Source organism: Equus quagga, chromosome 15, assembly GCF_021613505.1.
Source record: "Equus quagga isolate Etosha38 chromosome 15, UCLA_HA_Equagga_1.0, whole genome shotgun sequence".
Lineage (NCBI taxonomy): Eukaryota > Metazoa > Chordata > Mammalia > Perissodactyla > Equidae > Equus > Equus quagga.
In genome coordinates, this window is record NC_060281.1 from 25,590,654 (window position 1) to 25,614,606 (window position 23,953).

General features: G+C 40.8%; 1 protein-coding gene across 1 annotated transcript in view; it reads right to left on the bottom strand.

The window, feature by feature from the left end:
- Nucleotides 1–23,953, bottom strand: part of DNAH8 (dynein axonemal heavy chain 8) — a 272,886-nt gene that overhangs the window by 57,488 nt on the left and 191,445 nt on the right. The window contains exons 76-81 of the mRNA XM_046640515.1: nucleotides 20,383–20,488; nucleotides 18,403–18,655; nucleotides 18,103–18,293; nucleotides 12,387–12,508; nucleotides 9,293–9,411; nucleotides 7,462–7,664 (exon numbers count right to left, since the gene is read on the bottom strand). Coding sequence (XP_046496471.1) covers nucleotides 7,462–7,664; nucleotides 9,293–9,411; nucleotides 12,387–12,508; nucleotides 18,103–18,293; nucleotides 18,403–18,655; nucleotides 20,383–20,488 — 994 coding nt within the window. The remainder of the gene's footprint in view (nucleotides 1–7,461; nucleotides 7,665–9,292; nucleotides 9,412–12,386; nucleotides 12,509–18,102; nucleotides 18,294–18,402; nucleotides 18,656–20,382; nucleotides 20,489–23,953) is intronic.

Sequence of the window (23,953 nt, forward strand, 5' to 3'; positions counted from 1 at the left end):
GTTTGCAGACGACACGATCTTATATATAGAAAACCCCAAAAAATCTATTGGAAAACTAATAGAAATAATTAACAACTACAGCAAAGTTGCAGGGTACAGAATCAACTTACAAAAATCAGTTGCTTTTCTATACTCCCATAACGAACTTACAGAAAGAGAAGTCAAGAATACAATTCCATTTGCAATCGCAGCTAAAAGAATAAAGTACCTAGGAATAAATTTAACCAAGGAGCTGAAGGAATTATACAATGAATACTATACGACATTACTGAAAGAAATTGATAATGACATAAAGAGATGGAAAGAGATTCCTTGCTCATGGATTGGAAGAATAAACATAGTTAAAATGTCCATACTACCCAAAGCAATTTACAGATTCAAGGCAATCCCAATTAGAATCCCAAGGACATTCTTCACAGAAATAGAGCAAAGAACCCCAAAATTCATATGGGGCAACAAAAGACCCTGATTTGCTAAGGCAATCCTGAGAAAAAAGAACAAAGCTGGAGGTATCACAATTCCTGACCTCAAAATTTACTACAAAGCCATGGTGATCAAAATGGCATGGTACTGGTACACAAACAGGCACATAGATCAATGGAACAGAACTGAAAGCCCAGAAATAAAACCACACATCTACGGGCAGCTAATCTTCGACAAAGGCGCCAAGAACATACAATGGAGGAAAGATAGTCTCTTCAATAGATGGCCTTGGGAAAAATGGACAGCCAAATGCAAAAGAATGAAGGTAGACCACTATCTCACACCATACACAAAAATAAACTCGACATGGATCCAAGACTTGAAGATACGTCCTGAAACCATAAAATTATCGAACTAAAAAGGATCTTTTCAAATACCATGTCATCTCAGACAAGGGAAACAAAAGAAAAAATAAACAAGTGGGAATTCATCAGACTAAAGAGCTCCTGCAAGGCAAAAAAAAAAAAAAAAAAACTAGAATCAAAACAAAGAGAAAACCTACCAATCAGGAGAAAATATTTGCAAATCATATATCTGACATGGGGTTAACCTCCATAATATATAAGGAACTCACACAGCTGAACAATAAAAAAAGAAACAACCCGATCAAAAAATGGGCAGAGGAGATGAACAGACATTTTTCCAAAGAAGATATACAGATGGCCAATAAACACATGAAAAGATGTTCAACAACACTAATCATCAGGGAATGCAAATCAAAACTACACTAAGATACCACCTTATGCCTGTTAAAATGGCTATAATCACTAAGACTAAAAATAAGAAATGTTGGAGAGGGTGTGGAGAGAAGGGAACCCTCATACACTGCTGGTAGGAATGCACACTGGTGCAGCCACTATGGAAAACGGTATGGAAATTCCTCAAAAAGCTAAAAATAGAACCACTACATGACCCAGCTATCCCATTACTGGGTATCTACCCAAACAACTGGAAATCAACAATCCAAAGCAACATATGCACCCCTATGTTCATTGCAGCACTATTCACAATAGCCAAGACATGGAAACACTGACCGCTCATCAACTGATGATTGGATAAAGAAGATGTGGTGTATATATATATATATATATATATATATATATATATATATAATACTACTCAGCCAGAAAAAAGGACAAATTCATCCCATTTGCAATAACGTGGAAAGACTTAGAGGGAATTATGCTAAGCGAAATAAGCCAGTCTAAGACAGACAAACAGCAGATGATTTCACTCATATGTGGAATATAAACAAATACATGGACAAAGAAAACAGTTCAGTGGTTACCAGGGGAAGGGGGGGATGGGGGGTGGGTACAGGGGCTGAAGGGGAGCACTTATGTGGTGACAGTCAAGAAATAATGTACAATTGAAACCTCACATTGATGTAAACTATTATGAACTCAAAAAATCAGCAAAAAATTATATGTATGTACATATGTATATCATATGTATCATATGTATATGAATTACATATATATACATACACTCATACATGTTATTTTATATCTTTATTTCTTATCAGTATGTTGTGAGCATTTTATTGTCACTAAGTATTACTGGAGAATAGTTTTTAATGGTGGCACAGTGTTCCATCATTCTGATTCATCCTTGTTCATTCAACCACTACCCTTTTGTACATTTAAGACATTTTCAATTTTTCAATATTACAGATAGCACTAGATTAAACATCTTTGTATATAAATCTTGATGTATGTCTCTCAATATGTTCTTACGAGAAATTCACACATGTAAAATAGTTGGGACAAAACATACAAACATTTTAAAGATTTGTGATATATATATAATAAAGGGCTGCCAGTGTCTCCAGCTACAATGGAATGCTGTAACTCCCACCCACACTCTTCTCGTTTGTGCTTCAATTTTATTTATGGTGCTTTTTTTTTTTTTTTTTAAAGATCGGCACCTGAGCTAACAACCGTTGCCAATCTTCTTCTTTTTTTTTTTCTTTTCTGCTTTATCTCCCCAAACCCTCCCATACACAGTTGTATATCTTAGTTGCAGGTCCTTCTAGTTGTGGGATGTGGGATGCCACCTCAACGTGGCCTGACGAGCAGCGCCATGTCCGCGCCCAGGATCCGAACCCTGGGCTGCCGCAGTGGAGCGTGCGAACTTAACCACTCGGCCACGGAGCTGGCCCCTATGGTGCTTTTTTTTAAAAAAAGATTTCATTTTTCTTCCTTCTCCCCAAAGCCCCCTAGTACACAGTTGTGTATCTTTAGATGTTGGTCCTTCTAGTTGTGGCATGTGGGACGCCACCTCAACACGGCCTGACGAGTGGCACTATGTCTGCGCCCAGAATTCGAATCGGCGAAACCCTGGGCCGCCAAAGCAGAGCACGTGAACTTCACCACTCGGCCATGGGGCCGGTCCCCCTATTTATGGTGCTTTCGACATACTGAAGTTTTAAAACTTCATCCAAATTCCCCATCTTGTCCCTCTGAGTTTGGACTCTGGTATTATGATTAAGAAAATCCTAGCCACCCCAATAGTATATAACTGTTCAACATATTATTTCGCAGCTCAATTTAAGCCATTTAAAACCTTAATCAACTTAGAATTTACTTTGGAGTTTACCGTGAGGTAAAATTCTTACCTTCTTCTAAAGTTAACCTGCTATCTCAACCCTTTATTGACTAATCCATTTTCCCTGCACTGATTTGAAATGTGAATCTTATCATAGACTAAGCTATTATGTATACTGGAGTCTAATTTGGGGCCTTTCATTTTGCTCCATTGATCTGTTTATGTACTCTGAGCCAGTTCCACACTGATTAAATTATTGGCCATTTGACAAAGTTTTAAAAATCTGATGGTGTTGGTTCCCATTATTCTTTTTCGTTTTCAAGCTTTCTTGGCTATTCGTGTACATTTATTGTTCCAGATGATCTAAGACCCCTCCACTATCCAATTAAAAAAAAATACTGTTGGAATTTCAATTAAACTTGCATTCAATTTATAGATTAATTTAGAGACTATTGACATCTTTACAGTATTGAATCTTTATACTGGCAATATAGTAACTCTCCATTTATTCTATCCTACTTTTATGACTCCAAGAAAGTTTTATAGTTTTCTTCTAATAAGCATTTTTAAAATTATTTGTTTTATTTTTGTTGTTACAGTGAATGGGATTTTGGCATTTTATTTTACAAAAATGCTCCATTGATTTTTAAAATATATTTATTTTGTGACCAGCCACCTTACTGAGCTATTAAATCTCTTAAATCTAATAGTTTTTCAGTTGATTCATTTGTGTTTTTCAGTTATACAATTATACCGTCTGAGAGTAATAAAGATTTTTGTCCCTCCTTTCCAGTAGTTATATTTTTTATTTATGATTCTTACATCAGCTATATCTTCCACGACAATACTAAATAATAGTGGTGAGAGCAGACATCTTTATCTTCCTCCTGCCTTTAATGGGCATGTCTCCAGCTGTTCACCAGTGAGTATGATGCTGTCATTTGAAGTTCATATTCACTATCGCATTAATAAAATATTCTTCTATTCCAACTTTTTAAAAGTCAAATACAAATAATTCCTTCTTAGCATCTATCAAGGTAATAATAAGATAGCCTAAGGAAAAGTTTTTCGCTCATTGTTGTAATGAGATTTCTTAATATTGTATCTTTCCTATATTCACCCTACTTGGTGCATTCCTACTTGGTCAAAGATTATTATTATTATTTTGCATGTTTGTTTTTTTTAATGTCACACTGAATTCTTCCTGCTTGCATTTTAGTGAAGATCCTTACATTTATACTGATAAGTAGGATCAATCTGTGGTTTCTTTCTTTTATGCAATTACTCTCTTGGTCTGTTTGTGATATCAGGATAATGCGATTCCCCTAAAATAAAAAGGAAAATATATCCTCTTTTTCTAAGTCTGGAATGGAAGATAGCATATGAAAGTTTTAAAGGACTTACCAAAAAAATCATCCAAGGCCAGAGCCTTTGCTGATGTAGAAATTTTAAAACTTCTAATTTTTCTCCTCTTGATTATTTGTCTATTCAGGTTTTTCTACCTTTTCTGAGAAAATTTTGTAAATTTGTATTTTTCTACAAACTTGTCCATTTTAATGTTTATTACCATAATTACATACCATTCTCTTGTTATTTAAATTTTTTCATCTGTACACGTCGTTATACCCATTTTCTCATTCCTACTCTTGTATAATTGTGGGTTTGCATTTTATGTGTTTGCTCTCGAAGTCTATTTTCAAACTATCCTTCCTCTGGGACCCCTTTCTCCCTCACCCAGGCTCCCAGGAGGGTTCTCATGTTAAATCCATCTGTTTCTCCCCGGTGCCCAGGCACCCACTGCTTTCGTGCAGAATGTATCTGCTCTGAATCTCTCACTGCAGACCATAACAGGCAACAGACGGTATCCATGGTGAGAGGTTTTCTTCTCCTCTCTTCCTACCAAAACTTATTTGACTTGGTCCCATCCCTCAAGCTGCTGTCTGGTAACTGGTTAATTTATCTAATAAACTCAGTGAGAGGGAACGAAAGAGAAAGACCACTGAAGCGGGAGTTGGAAGCCCTGGGATAAGCCCTGAATCAGATCTGTCACAAACTGCCTCCCTGGCCTCATCTCCAGACCTCAGTTTCCCCAGCTGTAAATTAAGGTAGCTGGTTTTCAAGATTTCCAGAGTCCTATTCACCCCAAGCATTCTATGATTATCTACTATCCAGTTATACAAATAAAATATTTCTAGTGAGACTAGAATAATATTCTGTCTACATAAGAGTTCCATTTTCACAGCTATTTTGGGGATTTTTAACCCAAAGTAGTGAACAGCCTGAGACCTCCTAACATTCCCAAAAATGATTTAGCAAAGAGTTCTTCATAAAATTCACTGGGTTCTTCAGTGTCACAATCAAATCTACTCTTTCACTATCCTAACAAAGTAACCAATAGAAACTTGAACAACTGGAATTGGAAAAACTAAAGTAGCAGCAAGAAATGAAAACACCGAATTGCCCAGCAAAGCAGTATGATAACATGTAGTAACACTAAAAGTGATCGCACAGTTCTGGCCTTATGTATTTATTTAATGTCATAGTTATAATTTCTCCCAAAGGAGACTTTGAATTTCCTAATTCTGTTGTTATACCCTTGTTCTCCAAAACAGCATCCTTTTGAGGTAACATTTGAAATGGTAACTCTAGTGGAATACGCCCTTCTTCTAGGAACAGTATCCCCTTCTAAGAAATGTCCTCCACTCTAGCTCCATATATGTGGCTCCTGCTGTGAACCCATGTCCACAGAAACAGTTCATTGACTGGCCCAGAAAGGAGCATGTGACCAATGCATATCTTCCCTGGATGTTTGAACTTGGGACCAAGAGAGTAAGGGCAGTTTCCCTGGGAGTGTCGCACTTTGAACTTGTGAGCAGTGAAGCCCACGAGCCACCAGAGGCTAAGAGAGATGATCACGTGGAGATCGGTTTGTGGCAAGACAGAAAAAAAGGAACTTATACACAGAGAGAGGTGGGGTATAGAAGCAGGGGGACAAAGATCCGCAGAGGAGTAGATCTGAGAGAGATTTGCAAACTACAAGCTGCGAGAAAGGCACACTCTTGGACCGACGCAGATGACTGGCACACTGCAGTAAACACCAGAGCAAAACAGCCTACTTTAAAGGTGGTTAATGGGGCTTAGCCATGAGCAGTTGCCAATAGAACCCGGGAGCTCTTTGCATTGGGCATCAGTGTTCAGTCAGAAGAATGCGACCATTCAAACATGGATCCATATAGAACAGGCAACAGTGTGGTGACAATGAACAGAGCAAAGTCAAGATGAGAAAAGAGGGAATGAACATAGACCATGCTACCATAAGCGAACGGTTTACAGTAAATTCTTAATGCAGAGGAACATGTGGCAAGTACTTGGAGATGACAGAATTGATTCTATATCATGTTTATGTTAACGATATAATAAACTCAGTGTAAGTTTTATTTCATAGGGCAGGTTTAGTGATTCATAATCAATCACTTTTATAATGTTTACAAAGACATGAATGAATTAACCCTTCATAGTATGGTCATAGAGACCTGAACCTGGACAATCCCAAACGGCAATTCCACCAACATTCAGATTTTCAGAGTATGAAGAGCAGATCACAGCCCTCCTGTAAACAGCCACCCTTAGGAGGATGGCTTAATTCTATCAAGATGTGCTCTGCATCATGTAGGTCCTTGTCCTTTACTCCTGCTGCCTCAGTCACTGCCCTCACAACTTGTGTGTTTACAACCTTCCCCTGGAATAACTTTCCTTCTACCTCCCACCATCCCACCTGGTAAAATTTTATCTACTTTTTAGATCCTACTCAAAATATCATCAGTGTGATGCTTTCCCTTACACCCCATGCCGCCTGAGTAGCTCTGGATCTTGTAATCAGGCATGTCTACATAACTCTGTTACAGCAGTTGTCACATTGTCTTCTGTTATGCATTTACGTCTGTCTTTCCCAGCTATGCCGTACTCATCTCTGTACTCCCTGAATCTAGCACACTGGCTGTACTAAATGTTTATTGAATGAAAACATTAATGAATGAATCTCTAATTACTATGCACTACAGTAATGGTTATAGTTTTTCACCTTGTGATAAAATAGACTTTGTTGTAATTTTATATAGATATGGCAAAAAAATTTACTCCTGTATGTTCATTCTTTCTAGTCTGCTATTCATGTACCAGGGTCACCTGCTTATGACTTAAAAAAAAAAAACCAGTATATGGTAGATGAGTGTGTTCCTCTCTGCACAAAGATATCTGTATCACACCCTCCCTCTAGAAGATCTGAAAAGAGAGCAAAGAGGAAGGAGTGTAATATTTTTTCTACCTCAGTTTTATGGATATGTTTCTAAGAGTCAGTTATAAAATTACGAAAGGCAAATTTGAGGCAAAAATTTGGACGTTTTGCTAAATTTCACAGATTGCTGATCATACCCAGCTTCAGTTTCTTGGCCAAGGCGTCAATTTGAATTGTGGGATCAGATCCCATAGACAGGAAACATATCAGAGGTGTTCGTGTATCACTCTCTTCCCAAGTTTTCTCCAGATTTAAGATAACTGGTTCTGTGTACTTCTCCTCCAAAGAATCTGCAATATACTTTCTTGCTTGAAAAACAGTACGGTCTGGGCACCAAGACCTAGAAATTAATACGAGTTAGAGGAAAAAATTCAGTGTGTTCATTTTTTATTCTATCAAATTCTAAGCACGTAAAGAACATATTTAATTAGCAAAGGAAAAAAAAAGCTAGCTCTCCCTTATGCAGATCTGGGTAAGAGAGATGGCAAGGTTTTCTATCCCTGGGTGAGTGCAAATTTAACCATGTGGTTTTGGTGCTAGGCCTTGGCAAGAAGTAGGGCAGGGCCGGCAACAACACGGTCTGTTGCCAATCTGGAAGGGAACTTAAACGTCATCTGATCCAAGTGTCTCATTTTCAGAAGCAGCAGAAACTACCCTGAAGCTTCAACTAGTTAATTTTTACAAACACATCAATGATTATCTGAGTAACTGAGGGTGCCAGCTTCATGTAAGCAATTCCTCCCCCAAACTAACACACAGGAGCACATTCATTCTTTGACAAAGATTTATCAAGCGCCAACTGCACTTCAGCCCCACTCTGGGTGCTGGAGACTCAGCAGGAACACAAGGGGAACGGGGACAGGGATCTTCTGCCAGCTCCAGTGCACGATGGGGGCTGGGCTGCTGTGCACGCTGAAGCTCTGCAGTCTTCAAGGGATCTAACGTGTCAAAGGTGTCAAAAGCAGGCTGACCAGCAAGCATTGGTTTAATCCCATCTGTGAAGCCTAAAGTGTAGTAGGTTCTAAACGCAGCAACGCATTACGCAAATGTCATTTAATATTTGCTATTTTAGATCACAAACTCTACAGATTCTTATTTGCTAGTAGATTCCACTATTCATTTGACTTAGATTCAACTTAACAACGATGGATGAAAGAGAGAGACATCTATTCCAATAAAAACAAGTAGCCTTTTCATACTCTGTCGATCATGAGGTCACCATTGCTGACTGCTCTGATCACCATCAAATAGTGACAACATCCAGGAAACAACTTTTTCTAAGAAATGCAAGCTCAGGTGTATAACATTAGGAAAGACAACAACTACTCCGAAATAATTCTACATCTTTTTGATATTGTTTTGGTGGTCTCATCTCTCCCCAACTCCACTCTCCTGTCTTTCTCACTAATCACACACACACACTGATCTTTCAATATAGAATCCTTCTTTGAGGTACCAGATATTGGAAAATGTGAAAAGTGAGAAGGAAAAGAAAAGAATCTTCTTCCTTAACAACAATTTCAAATTTTTGCCTTCTATTTTAATAGCTAAATCAGCATTTATACATTTCAATAGTACAACGTTCTTGGGCTTTTCCTCAGTTGAAATTGAATTTCAGCTTATAAACTAATTGCCTGATAATTTGGTAAGGTCTACTTTTTTTAAAGAAGTAAATTCAACAATAAATGATTCACTCAAAGGTAAATGATGAACAAAGTGAATGATGAGCATATTTTTCATATTTTTTTGCTAAAAGCACTATCATTAACATGTTGTCAAGATCCCTGCACCGTCACCATTTTATTTGCTTGCCAAGGACGTAAAGAATTGCCATCCGAAACTGCAATTTGGAAGCACATACGTTTCTTATAAGAACTACCAGGATGGAGTGAAGTAAGCTCCCTGAGGGGCGATCTGTGATTTAATATAATGTGTGATGCTTCCAGGTCTGATAATCTCTCTTCTCACCTGATCAGTAAAAGTTTGCGGCAAGTATCCAGTGAATCGTTATATCCATCCGGGATAATTTCTTCCTCTGGAGCATCTTTATCAAACCAGCTTTTCCACCCCTTCTCATTACGAGATATCTAAAATAAACAAGCCAATTAGCAAGCCATAGGAATTATGCAATTCGAATATACTGGGGAGGATTCCAAAAAAACTTCTTTTCAGGCAGATAACTTTTCAACATAACTGCACAGTTTACATTTTTCTTCAGAGTCAATGACTCAAATAACATGGATATTACTATTTCCTTTCAGTTTTCCATTGCTTTTCTACATTATTCACTAAATTTAGGACCATTATACAAAATTATACAAAATGATTTGGCAGAAAAAAAGCAGACCAGGGTTTCTCAGCCTCAGCACCACTGGCATTTGGGGCCAGATTATTTTTTGTTGAGGGGCCCGTCCTGTGCATTGCATGATGTTTAGCAGCATCCCTGGCCTCCACCCACTAGATGCCAGTAGCACCCCTCCCCCCAATTCCTGACAATCAAAAATGTCTCCAGACATTGTCAGATGCTCTCTGGGAGGTAGCACAAAGTTGCCCATGGTTGAGAACCACTGATATAGACCATTCTGATAACCAAACCTCTAAATGTTGACCTCTACTTAAAATAGTGATGGACGACAAAATCAAAGCTTTTATTTTCCTGGTGACCCTCCACCCTGAGACCTTAAACCTAGGAAGAGAAGAAGCATCTCCAAGAGCTGGTCTCAAATACCTGTTCTTTCAGAAGCAGGGAGAGAACCGCAGGTTTTCAGAGGCATTAAGAGGTGCTCCCTGCAGCCCGAGTACTGTTGAGACGGATTACAAAATTGTAGATTGGGAGCGTAGTGCTACTTCTCAGCAACAATCAGGCTGGATTATTTAGACGGTGTTTGTACGCATGTTTTAGAAGCCATGGTAAGCGCTGATGACAAACAGCAAATGCTCACATAACAGATATTACGTGCCAGACTCAAGGACTGTTCAATAACTGCCCAAAGTCCACATCAGGCAAACAATTCATCACATAGGATACAGACAGGGTGCAAATTAATAACAAAAGCAATTACTCTGTAACTCAGTTGCTCCAACTTTTTCCCTGGGACACTAAAGGACGGAGGAGGATTTCTGAAATGTTTCACAACTGCCATCTTTCCCCTGAAGATTGCATGGCTCTCCCTATTTGGCTGCTCCCAAAGCATCTGCCTGGCATACGGCTGGGAGGGCCTGGGTGCTGCTGCAGCGTCGCCCCACTGCGCTGGCACCTGCGCGCTGCCACCCACAGTGCCCCCTGCAGGCCTCCTCCACACTGGTGGCTGGAGAGAGGGCACAAGGAGAGAGTGCTTATTCCCGGCCTGCTGGCCTTCCACCTGCTAATTGTGACTCTACTGCAATAGAGTGTCTGGGCGACCTGCATCTGTGATGGTCAATGGGATAATTTCCAGCCCCTTAGCCGCCCACATCCATTTCTTGGTCCTTTTTCTGGTCCTCCACGTGGGCAAGACCACTTCCAGGTGTTAAACAGTTTGGCTTGTGATGCCGAGGCAGGGTAGTTGCTGTGTGAGGCTATTTTTGTTTCAATTCCTGACACCCACTCAGCTGGGAGATTGATCTCCTTCTACTTCCTCCCTTCCTTCCACAGACAGGCCAAACCAACGGCCGCCCGAGGACGGGTCCCTAGTGAACTTCTGCAACTCTCCTGAGAATGACTCCTCCCCTTACTCTAGCCCATTCACTGTAAAAGGAGTTGGAAAGAAACAACTCACGATGTCAGGGAAAGAGCATGGGGCCAAATTACAGCTTTGCCATTTATCGGCTATGAGACCTTGAGTAAGTACTTAACCTCTCTGAATCTCAGTTTTCTCATCTATAAAGCAGGGTCAATACTACTTCCTTGCACAGTTATCTTTGTTGCAAAGTACTTATCCCACAGTTAGCAGTAGTAGCTCCCAGATTCGACACCACAGATACTGATAATCCAATGGACAGAGGCAAATCATAATGCACATCCCTATATCAATGTAGTCTGTCAGCAGAGGGCACGGGTTTTGAGTGACATTTCCAGTGGTGCTTGAAGGTCTCCCTTACCCAGTCTCTGAGCAGACCCAGACCACTTTTTTTTCCCAAAGTATTTGCTTGGGCTTGGAGCACTCATCTATGGCTGTGCTACAAAACAAAGCTTACTGTCCACCACAGATGGAATCCAGGGACTGCATTCCATTGACTCTGATCCAACCATGGCTGAATAGGTAGGAGTCTACACAACGTTCCAGGAATACCACCACACTGGCACCCCTAGTATGCACTGGGCAGCGGGAGTGGGAGTGTGTGGAGGGGAGGGAACCCATGATGACAGCATGAGGCCCCTGCCAACTTATGGTCTACTTATTGCCCCATTTGTCCATCACCAGCAACTGCAAGAAAGATGATGATCCGCATTTGACTCTGGGAAAATGCAGGCCCTCCAGCAGTGACAGGCAGCTGTAACCAACACACCCCAGTAATAAACAACTATCTTTATTCTGAGTCACATGATTGTTTTCCAGTGAGAGTTGAATCAACAACTAATCCACAATAACCAATTCGCATTTTCAAATAAGAAAAATGACTGTAAATCAGGACTTGTTACACCATTTCACCACTATACTTCACCATTTTACATATCCTCCATATAAATGACTGATTTTTTTGAAAGGATCTCAGCCTCTTAATCTGCCTCAAATTCAAATTTGCATAAACTATTTAATCACAGGAAGAAGTGAAAATGTAAAAACGTCAATAGTCTACAATAAAAGGGTCCACCCGCTGGTTCTGATTCTGACAGCAAGTCAAGCAGGCTGATAAATGACCCATGCCCGCCACACAGTAGGAAAATGCAGTTGCCTGCACCTTGGAAAAGTTTCCTTCTGATACTCCTTGGTCCAAAATCTCCCCAGAGAACCATGACACCTTAAAGCTACACTATTGTGCTGCCTCCTTTGGGTGAAGGAATTGTCCCAGGAGGCCCCGATTAAAATGGCTGAGGGTATTTGCGTTTACAGATCTGTACTTTTCCCCAGCCCTTTATTACCTGGTTCATAATTTCCGCAAATTGTGGAAGTTTACTCAGCTCCACAAGATTCAGCCAGGTCATATCGAGGATCCAGCGAAACGGTTTGGGAGGGCAGGCTTTCAGATCCAGGGCTGCTCCCCCTGGGGAAAGGCGTCAGCGGGAATCAGGTCAGCTCGGGATCCGTTTTTAGGAATTTATTTTCCAAATGATAAAAACGATATAACCATATTGCAGGGAAAAAAGTTGGAAAATAATTACATTACAGAAAATGTGGTTATCTTTTTTGGGGGTATATTTCTTTCAAGTCTTAGTGTTTTGTTTACTGATTAATAGCATCTTATAAGATACAGATGGCAACTCCTTGTCATTTTTCCCTGCAAAGAATTTTTCTCAGGTGGTTACAGTTGTTTGCTTTTTTTACTGTCTTTTTAACAATCTGAAATTTACAATTTTGATACCAATGAACAGGTTGAACTTTTTCATGTGTGATTTTAAAAGTCACTTCTTGGTCAGTCATCACTCCTCCAGAAGTTTGATATTCCATACTATTTTTCACGAGGTTGAAAAGATGGATAGACAGATAGACGGAGGGAGGAAGGGAAAGAGGGAGGGAGGGATATAAAACATCTGCGGGTTTTTAAGGGGGTAACTAATGTTCAAATCATTTATTCATTCATTCATTTATTCAACAAATATTTATTGAGCACCCTCTATGTCTCCGGCATATTCCAGGCACGGGGAATAAAGCAGAGAAGACCGAACAGGGCCCCTCCTCTCACGGAGTCTAGTCACAGCACTGGATCGGATTTTGCAGCACGTCACACATCAAATGAGCAGACCCAACGTAACCGTCTTCCAGCAAGACACGTGATTATAGTTACAATGTCAAAATACCTCTATTGCATGCCTTTAGCAATGTTTTATCATAATAATACCAGCTCTCTTGTTTAATTCAGATGTATGCAAAACAGTGGTTCTTGACCTTTTAATTCCAATAATCCTCCTGAAGAACTCATCAAATCCCTTCACTTCACATACCAACCCTGGAGCAAGTGTGCACCTATTAGCTGTTACTTTCACATGAACTCTCTCTCTCTGTTTTGGAAGGTTTGGGTCCAATCCAACCTGGAAGGCAAGAGCAGACCCCCTCCCTAAGGTGTCTTTTTTGTCCATGGTTTACGACAAAAGAAAGTGATATCCTTCTAAAATAACCAGGCAGGAAAAACAGGTAGATCAATTACTGTACAACGCAGGATTGCCCCTGGTATCTATTTCATTTTTCAAAGTGTTCTGACATTCTCGGCCGACGAAGAAAGTCAAAGGCACCTTCCAAATATTGCAGAAGACAAGTAGGAATTGATACAAAGGCACAGTCACTCTTGGGAAATTAAACATTTCTGCTATGACAAATAAGTCTTTCTTCTTTCCCCCTTAAGTACTGAGTTCAAAATGATAAAAAAAAACCATCAGTGATCTAAGGGCCATGTTTGCTAACTTTGTAGAAAACATTAAAAACAAAGTCATACCATCTTTTAAAAAATAATTTGGTCAAAATGTAAGCCAGTTCAAAACTAATACAAACTGTACAATAAACCGGTTTGGGGATGTTTCTTTAAAAAAATAAACAAATAAATAAATAAATAAAATCTCTTTGCTGCTTAGCTGATTGTACCTCGGTCAACAAACCTATCATACAATCCCAAATTAACCTTCCTGAAGCACTGCTCTGTCCATGCTACTTTCCTGCTCGTAAAACATTCAATGGCTCCCTATTGTCAACTAAATTACATCCAAACTCCTCCCCCTGGCTCTCCTGACCCTGTACAACCTGGTTCTCCCTGACTGTCCAGTTTGATGACTTGGGGTAACAGCTGTTGCTCTCAACACAACCCAGATATGCAGCCTTCTTTCTTTTTTTTTGTGACAAATCTAATCCCTCTCACAAATTCCCTGCCCACTGTGTTGCACTGTGTTTCTCAGTCTCCTCTGATTGACACATTTTCGGTCAAAGAATCCAGTCTCTTTCAGGCAGTGGCTCTGGTTTGGCTGGTTTGCTGGATGGGGAGAGGTGAGGTGGGTGGGACTGTGTCTTGATGGGGAGGATGCCTCAGATCTGCATGCTGCCCTCTAGTCTCGACTTGTCTCAGTCACAGGCTGGGATCCCTGTGCTGTATCCTCTGAGCTACGACAAATCCTGTCTGACTGATAGGGGCACTGGGCTGCTGTCCACAGAGACCGGTCCTTCGTCTCCAGTTACAAAGTCCCCTGCCCTTCGGCTTCTTGGTTTGCACCTCTGCTGGGCACCAGCCCTCTCAAGACTTCCATGTCCACACTCCTGCTGTCAAACCTCAGGCTTATCCACCTAGCCACGCCCCTCCCCAATGCTGCAACACAGTAGGAAGTGGCTCTGGGCAGAATACAGGGGCATCTTCTATCTGGATCTTTCTTGAGCATCCTTCTCCGCTTACCCGAGGTTCTGCCTCAGGAGACAGGAAGAGACAGAATCTTTGCATCTGACCTCCTTCCACCTCTGACTTCCTTGTCCTTCCCATGACCCGCTGTGGACCAAGGGGCCAGGTTTCCTACTGCTTTCTGTATCATATCTGTCTCTTTCCCAGGAGTCTTCCTGGCAAATGGGATTCAGGAAGCAAAGCCAGCTCACTGATAAGGAAAGATTCAAAAGTGTGCTTCCCATCCCACTTACGCTCCACAGATACAAAGCTTTCCTGAGTTATGAGGCCCAGTTTGCTCCATCTGCTGCCTAGATTCCCACAGGCTTCAATGTCCCCCTCCCCACTGCCTAGTGCCCCAAACACTAAGCATGTGGCCCCAGGTCCAAGTGAGAGCTTCAAGGTGACTGAGATGAGTCAAAGTAGCTTTCTAGATGTGATAAATCCGGGCTTACTTTATTGAGCGTCACAGAGACCACAAGCCGGGACATGTGAGCCCTCCTCTGTGGAGCCTGCCCCGCCTGCCCCTGGTGGTACTTATCACTTCCCCTCTGGGCCCCACAGCCTGTTGTACATGGAGGTACCCGGCGATGGCTCTCTGAGGTCACACAGCTAGTCAGTGGCAGAGCCCAGTCTGTCACCCTGGTTCCTAGTCCACTGCACGCTCCCGCCTTACTCCTGCGTACATTTAAAGACTCCCTTTTCTCCAGGTGTATTAGACTCGAGAAAAAATATGAACCAGATGACAGATTCCGATTTCCTTTGAACTACAAGAAATAAACAAAGAAGAAATTTTAGAGATTATGCAAAACTGTTTGCAAAGTTTCTGCAATAGCAATTTAACCTGGATCTGAGGAAGACAGTAACTAAAGCAGAGAAAAAAGAACGATAAAGTACGAAGAAGTTATAGTTTACTGACTGTTATAAATCGGATGTTGAGATAAAAGAGTACCATGTCCTATCACCTTGCAGTCTGAATTTGGAAATATTCGACACCTACTTCCTAAATAGTCTCTTTCATTCCCATGGCTGTGGTTGTTATTTCTAGGCCCTACCTTGGCAGCTGTCTGACTTCTAATTTGTCTGGCCTGTCCTTTCTAAACATCTGCTGGCTATTTCAAATGCAACATGTCTGTGTAGTCACCAGAGCTGTTCGAAAACACTCAGATTCCCTCCTTCCACGCACATGGGGGCACTGCCTTTCCCTGCTCTCTCTGAAGTTCCATGTGGCCGTGTGTCTTGCTTTGGCTGATGAACTATGAGCATCAGTGACACATGTCACTTGTGGCGTAAATTTTAAGAGCCAGCACTCAATCTGCCACATCTCGTCCCTCTGCCCTAGTAATTATGGCAGCCATTTGGATTCCTGGGCGACCATGACAAGCATGTCAGAAAGAGAGTGAACGAGAAGTATATCTCTGTTGTACTAGCCATTGAAATTTTGGGACTGTTTTTCTGGCCTAACCTGACTGAAACTAGGTCCCCAAATCACACTCGTTATAACCCCATTCCAACACTCCTCAAACTAGCTCCTCTTCCAACCAACCAGATCAGAAATCTCCACAGAGACCAGAAATCTTAGACTCATTTCTGACCCCTCTCTTAACTGATACATCTAGTCCGTTGCCATTTTACTTCTAGGATCTCACATACCTTTTCTTCCTTCATGTTCCCATTATTTCTACCCTAGGTTATGAATGCGTTCGTTACCTGCGGTTGGGAAGATTACAATAGACTCCCCTGAACCTCTTTTCTCTAATCTACACATCTGCCAGAGTAATCTTCCTAAAGGACAATAAAAGCTTCCTAATGGACCACATCATCACTGTACACAACTTGCTTCTTACCAGATCAAGAAAATCCTTACAAGCCAACCCAGGGGGCCTACTGGTTAAGTTCCGTGCACTCTGCTTCTGTGGCCCGGGTTTGGTCCCTGGCGCAGACCTACACCATTCATCTGTGAGCAGTGGCTCACATACAAAAAGAGGAAGACTGGCAGCAGATGTTAGCTCAGGGCTAATCTTCCTCAGCAAAAAATGAAAAGAAGAGATAAGAAAATCCTTCCTCTAGGAATCAAGGCTCAGCAATTTAAATACTCCACTCATTTCTGTTCTCACGCTGTGCTGTTTCAGCATGGTATGTTTTCTTCATTTCTACCTGTCCTTCAGGGTCCATTTCAAAAGCTACTTTCTCCTTTTGGGGGAGAGAGGCAGCCAGAAAAATGATTTATTAAACTATATACAAAGAGCAAAAAATATAAGGAAAAGATTGTAACATTTTTCCCATGTATCAGACAATCTGAAAAATTCACAGCTTAACCTGCTAAGGTATATTTTCCAAGGAGCTTTTATTGATCCCACCAACCACATGTAATCTCTCCCTCTTTTTAGAGGTAACACTTTGTTGTTAGCTCTCTTATAACACATAGGTTATTCTGCCTTGTTTTGCGGTTATTTTTTTTTTAAAGATTTTATTTGTCCTTTTTCTCCACAAAGCCCCCCAGTACGTAGTTGTATATTTTTAGTTGTGGGTCCTTCTAGTTGTGGCATGTGGGATGCCACCTCAGCATGGTTTGATGAGCAGTGCCATGTCTGAGCCCAGGATCTGAACTGGCGAAACCCTGGACCACTGAAGCAGAGTGTAAGAACTTAACCACTCGGCCACAGGGCAAGCCCCTGCAGTTATTTTTGGAGTTATCTTTAACCCCATTATGAAACTGTTATTTCTTTTAAAGCAATATCTGGTTTACCCTTGTATTTGAAACACTAGCATGGTAGGTTTGCATAGCATGTGCTCAATAAATACCTGTTTAGCTGAATTGAATGAAAATACCACTCTTTTGTCTTCTTAATTATACTTTTAACACGAAGATAAGTAATGAATAGGATTAACTTCACATGTGAAATACAAGTATGCCTTTTTCACAGTCTTTTAAAGTCATTATACTCCCTCGCTTAAGGAATTGCCCTCTTGCAATAGCAAGCTCATGGCCAGCATCACTGTTCCTCCTTTTGGCATTCGGGCCTCCTAGTCATGGGCAACAATGATCAAACTTAATTTATATATAACTAAAAATCACAGAGTTAACAAAGACCTGAAGTAAGTCATCTTGAGTAACGAGAGCAATGGAAATAAAACAAAAGAAAAGGAGATATGAATCAAGAACTTCACTTTCATTAGAACATAATTCCTCTACTGTCTTATAAAAATGGATCTACAGGTCGTCAAAGAGCATCTCAAAAGCAATATCCTTTGCATATCACATCCATTTCCAAACCCTTCACCTTTAATGAGAGCCTGAAACTCTTTGTGCTTCACTGTCCCTCGCTGAAGATCGATCTTCAAGGTCATGAGGAGGACAAAGAGGAATTTGTGGTTTTCATACAGGCCTCTGACAGAGTATGTAAAAACTTCGTATGTCAGATACTCAATAATGTTTGTAATTCTCTTTTGAGGTAGTGGAGACTTCTCAGATCTGCAATACATTTTAAAAATCAGAAAAGTAAAAAGACATTTCTAAGAGAGTGGGAATACAAACAAAAATTTTAAGTGATTGCTCTGGGGGGAAGGGAGTGAGGCCCCACCTGGCCATAGATTGGTCAAATAACTTCAAGAACTGGGCCAGCGAGGTCTGGTACATGATGTTGACCATGCTCATCTCTGTGATGAGAAAGTAGAGTATGCTTCCACGGGTGGCCGCAGGCCGGAACTCCTCCTGAGCCATGTTAATCTTGACCTCTGTTTCTGCAGCCACGTGTAGCTTTTCACTTACTTCAGCCGCTGTGTGCTTGGTGGTTCGGAGGACACCAATGAGAGATTCATCATCTACCAAGGAACCTAAAACCCAAACAGGAAAACTGTAGAACACAAGATGAGAAAGGCGCAAAGCAAGATGTGTCATTTCTGAAATCATCCCGCGAATTTTCAACTCTGCTTCTTCAAAGCACAAAGAGCAGAATCTTAAGACACTGAAAGGCTTCTAGGCCAACTACCATCTGATGCCTGAGTCCTTCTAAATGTGCCTGTAGATGGTTTATCCCCCACTCTGCCTGAAAATCTGCAAAAGGCAATTCTCAAGCAGCCGCATGGCTGGTCTTCAAATGTCTCGACAAAATCATGTCTCCATGCACTGCCAGTGGTTTCAGCTGTTCAATATGTGACACAGCTTTCACCTCCATTATCATCCTGATGGTTCCCCTCAAAGCGTCAGAAGCTGAGTTGATCCCAATGTTACACACCAGCTTTCAGCTGAACGGCACACTCTCCACTCCTCCTGTTTTAGTACGACAGTCCTTGCCACCAAGAACTCTGAGCCCTCTACAGTCTCTGACAAGAGTAAATAGGGAGAAAGTACAAGTGTCTTGCCAGGAAGACAAATCCTAAGTGTATTTTTAGTTTTACCGTTCATTACTATTTTTAATAGAAATAACACATCTACGACAATAAATTCAGTTTTAAGTTACAGAAAGACACTTGGGACGTGCTGAGCTAATGGTCATGATATCTGCAGATGGCAGTGCCCTGGCCTACCCTAGAATTCTGGATGGCGGGTGAATGCTACGAGAAGGTGCTGAGTTACTCTGATGGGCATGCCAGGTCTACTAGGGAAGTCCAAATTCCAATTAACCTCACAGGAAAGAGATCTTGATCCAGCACGCTCCTGGCTGGATCAGGGGAGGAGTCCTCAGCTCTCCTTGCTAATATTCAGAATGCCCAGGGGTATCCAAATGACTGGGAGAAGTCACTGGGCCAAGAGTCTGAACTTCACCAGCACAAGCAGCGCAATTAGGGCAGATAAAAGGACTTTTCCCTGTGGTCACCTTAAAGGTGGTGCTAGAGACTGTTGTGAGAGTAATGCATAATGTATGCCCAAGAATTGAAGTGCTGTTGGGAAGTACTCATTATTAGACTGCTAATAAATGGTAGAACTTAGGTTACCATAATTTGCCTATTATAGAACAATATAGTGTTTGTTGATTTATTTTCCTTGGACAAAGTATTCTTATATATTGAGAGAGAGAGAGCACATCCCCAAATCAGGGCATGGTACAATGACCTGACTGTCCAGAGGAGAACCCCTCCCTGACCTCTGAGTGGGAGGTCAAGTCAAGTCAAGCAGAGAGCAAGCTGGGCCTTGGGTGCTCAAGTGCCTCTGACATGGATTACACACATCCTAACCCACTGTGGAAACTGCATTTTAATGTCAAATGAAAGAGTCAATCTAAAAAAAAGAAAAATAGATTGAGCACATTAGTTTCCTTTAGGCAAGCAAATTAGCCTATTATGAGTTACCTAGCTGTATTGGGAGCCCTTATTTTTCTCATGAGAGAGCAATTATATCAAGAAATCTCTGTTATTCTCAAATGCTCAGACTCTGTCTGCTAATTCAGAAATCAGATTCTCTGCGGTCTCTCTTTAATGTCTAGATGGAAATTGCCTCCCCTTGTTTGTGCATTGATAACTCGACTATTTCCTAACATCTGTAATCATGAGGACACTGAAAAGAGGGTACAAGAAAGCCTTATTCAGAAGCCATTATTTGATTACTCCTAATAGCACAATACCTTTTGTAGCGCTCAATTTGTAGAGGAGGTTATCTTCAAGTTCTTTCATCTTTCGCTTATTAAAAGTCACATCCTCCAAAAGTTTAACCCTCTCAGACTCTAACTCCTGTTATTAAGAAACAAAAAATAGCATCAGAACTGTAATTACCAGTTATAATGGCAAATTCAATGTACTAGTGTTTGTTATCAATTTTTGAAAGTTTAAACCGAAGTGCCTTCCGAATGACGGAAGAAATTACTATCATTAGTCAAATCTATCTGTATTTTTGTTTCTCTGAACAATTTTTTAAAATTATGCCCACGAGCATTAAATTTCCATAGCGCTTACACTGGCATGCATGGGATAACGCTGCTAAAATAATTGTGCCCCTTATGCCCTGCTCTAAGCTTACTTAAGTCAGAGTGTCCCATTCTCTTGGCCCTGTCCCCACACTGCCTTTGTGAGAAATGCTAACTTTATTTGCAGTCAGAAGGCATTAATATCAAGAAACCAAGAGGCGACCCAAGCCAAAAGTGAGCTCTTAGCTTGGGACCTGCCTGTAGGCACACCAGGTGCCTGGTTTGGCATAGCCAGTTGCCAATACGAATCCATTTTCCATTATTTTGCAGCCCCTTCTATCAGAGGGGCTAAACTGGATGTTTGGAAGGTACATCTTATTCTACATAAATGACGTAGTTTTCAAGTTATATTTTGAAAAAAACTTCAAGCTTTCAGAAAAGTTGCAAGACTGATACAATGAGCTCTCATTTACCTTTCACCTAGATTCACCGAATAACATTTTTCTTTATCTCTCTCTCTATAAAACATTATCATTATTGTTGTTATTATTATTGCTGAACCATTTGCAGGTGTCATGATGCTTTACCCCCAAAACTTGAGCAAGTCTCTTAAGAGCCAGGCCATTCTCTTACAAACCATAGTGCAGTTTTCAAATTCAGGAAATCTAACATAAACATAATACTCTTGCTAAATACAGAGTAAATTGAAATGATCTCAATAGCATTTTTATAGCACTTTTTCCTCTAATTTTATGCATAATCACATATTGTACTTAGAATTACGTTAAAAAGTGTTTTTAAACTACTTATTTGAGAAAGTTTCTTTAAAAACTGCTTCAGAAATTCCATCAGTTTGAGAAAGTCTTCCTAAACCAATTCATCGATCAAAAGCCGCAGCACAGCATTCATGTGTGCATCTCCTGCGGCTCACATCACAGTCTGTGTGTAGATTATGTCACTCCAATTAGATCTTGTGCATCTAGGGAGCAGGAGCTGGTCCTGTTCATTTTTGTATTCTTGACAGCACTTATCTTGAGGCTCAACCCAGCAAATATTTGCTAAATTGAAGTGTGCTGAATTTAGTTCAATAACTTTATTTTACTTCTAGGAAAACTGAGCCAGAAATATGAATTCCAAATAGCATCCCAATATAATATGCACAGCTAGTTTCAGGTAGAGACAAGTCTAATACTCTTCTTCCCCAACTCCAAGACTAGTGTACATTGCCATTGCATGATCAGATTTGCAGTATTTCATGGGGTGATGATGAAGATCATGGCTTTATTTGCGGGGGAATAGCTAATGAACTGGTTTCATTAAAATAGTCATCCCTGGGTGGCAGTACAGGAATACATGGACAAAATGAAATCATGTTTGCTTCCTTTCCAGTATGATATGGGAAAACAAGCATCATGGTCCAGTGGACACTTGCGAGTCTTACAGAACGACCTGTAAAGCTTATCTAGGAAGCATTGGCAGGGTGAGAAGTCCATGTGGTCATAGAGGTTGAGACTCTGTTCTCTCTGGTCTCCATTTGTTCATGTGTACAATGGGGGTGTAAAAGCAGGATTGTTAGGAGGGTTAAGCATCCAGGTCAGGATGTCCTCCTGCAGATTAAGTGTGTGCATTTTGCTTTGTCCAGCAAGGTTGATATGAGCATCTTAGCACATCTCTTGAAGAGGAAGCTAAGCCCTAGAAAAGTGGGTGTTGGGCATTCCGGGGACATGGAGTGTAGCCTACCTTAGACAGTGGAGGGGCCTGCCATACAGAAGTTAGCGCAGCCTGCATAGGGGATCTGGACCAGTGAGGAATCATCTCAGAACAGACCAAGAGTACTAGTTAGAACACGAAGGAATGACTAATTTTCAACAGTTGACACCTCATGGCCTCAAAAGGCGATGGAGGCAATGAATTGAGGGGCCCATGCTCTCTGCCTGGCTGTGGAAGTGGGACAGATTCCCTTTCTGGATTGCATAAACCCAGCGCTGTTTGCTGGAAATGGAGATCAAACAGCTAATGAGAGTGGAAGCTGGAACACTCCCCTTTCACTCCACCAGACCGGCTGCCTTTCAAGGGCTGCCTCGAGTTAACCACCTCTATTAACCAGGTGGAATTTTACTTCTTGTTTTACTGAGTCTCTCAGTGTCTTTGGTGTCAGTATCATTTGTCTTTCCCTTCTTGAACGTCTTTCCTCTGTGTTTGCGGTCAACTATTCGTCTCTCTCCCTTTCCCTCCTTCCCACACGTCGTCTTCAGACATTCTGTTCCTCACCCTCCAAGTTTGTCTCTCTGCTCTTATTTCTAAACTTGCCTTTCCTTGAACCCTTAATCCTAAAATTAATTTTATTTAAGCCAATATAAACTTTCTCGGATTTTACACAAATATATTTTATGTATGCAAATATATATAATTATATTTTATGCAAAAATTTTAATGTTTTCTAAGCTTTATCTTAAAAATTAGTTTAATCTTGCATCAGTCTCTTAAAGTCTTCCAGTTTTAAGTTGTTCTTTGTTTTATTAGAACCCTAAATTTATACTTAATTAATTTCCCTGCTTTATTGCAAATTCCATTTAATTAAAATGAAAGTACAAAATCAGAAATCCCAAGAGTCCCTTGCACCCCTATGTTCATCGCAGCATTATTTACAATAGCCAAGACGTGGAACCAACCTACATGCCCAGAAACTGATGATTGGATAAAGAAGATATGGTATATATACACAATGGAATACTAGTCAGCCATAAAAAAAGACAAAATTGGCCCATTCGCAGCAACGTGGATGGACCTCGAGGGTATTATGTTAAGCAAAATAAGCCAGTCAGAGAAAGACGAACTCTATATCACTCCACTCATAGGTGGAAGTTAACATATTGACAAGGAGATCTGATCGGTGGTTACCAGGGAAAAGGGGGGGTGGGGGGAGGGCACAAAGGGGGAAGAGGTGTACCCACAACATGACTAACAAAAATGTACAACTGAAATCTCACAAGGTTGTAATCTATCATAACATTAATAAAAAAAAAATGAAAGTACGGCTCCCTATATCACTAGATTATTAGATTGTAGTAGCTGAAACTACAACAGTGGCAATAATACTCATTCAGAGCAATTTCTTTTTCTCCAAGATCATTATTTCATTGAATCTTTCAGGTATACCGAAAACCATCCAACCATACGACTATAGATATGAAAGTCAATATACCCAAAGGTTTAAAGACAGAAGTAGAAAGAGTGGTGTGACAGGTGAGTGTGTGTGTGTGCACGTGCGAGGGCATGTTTTGGGTTGAAG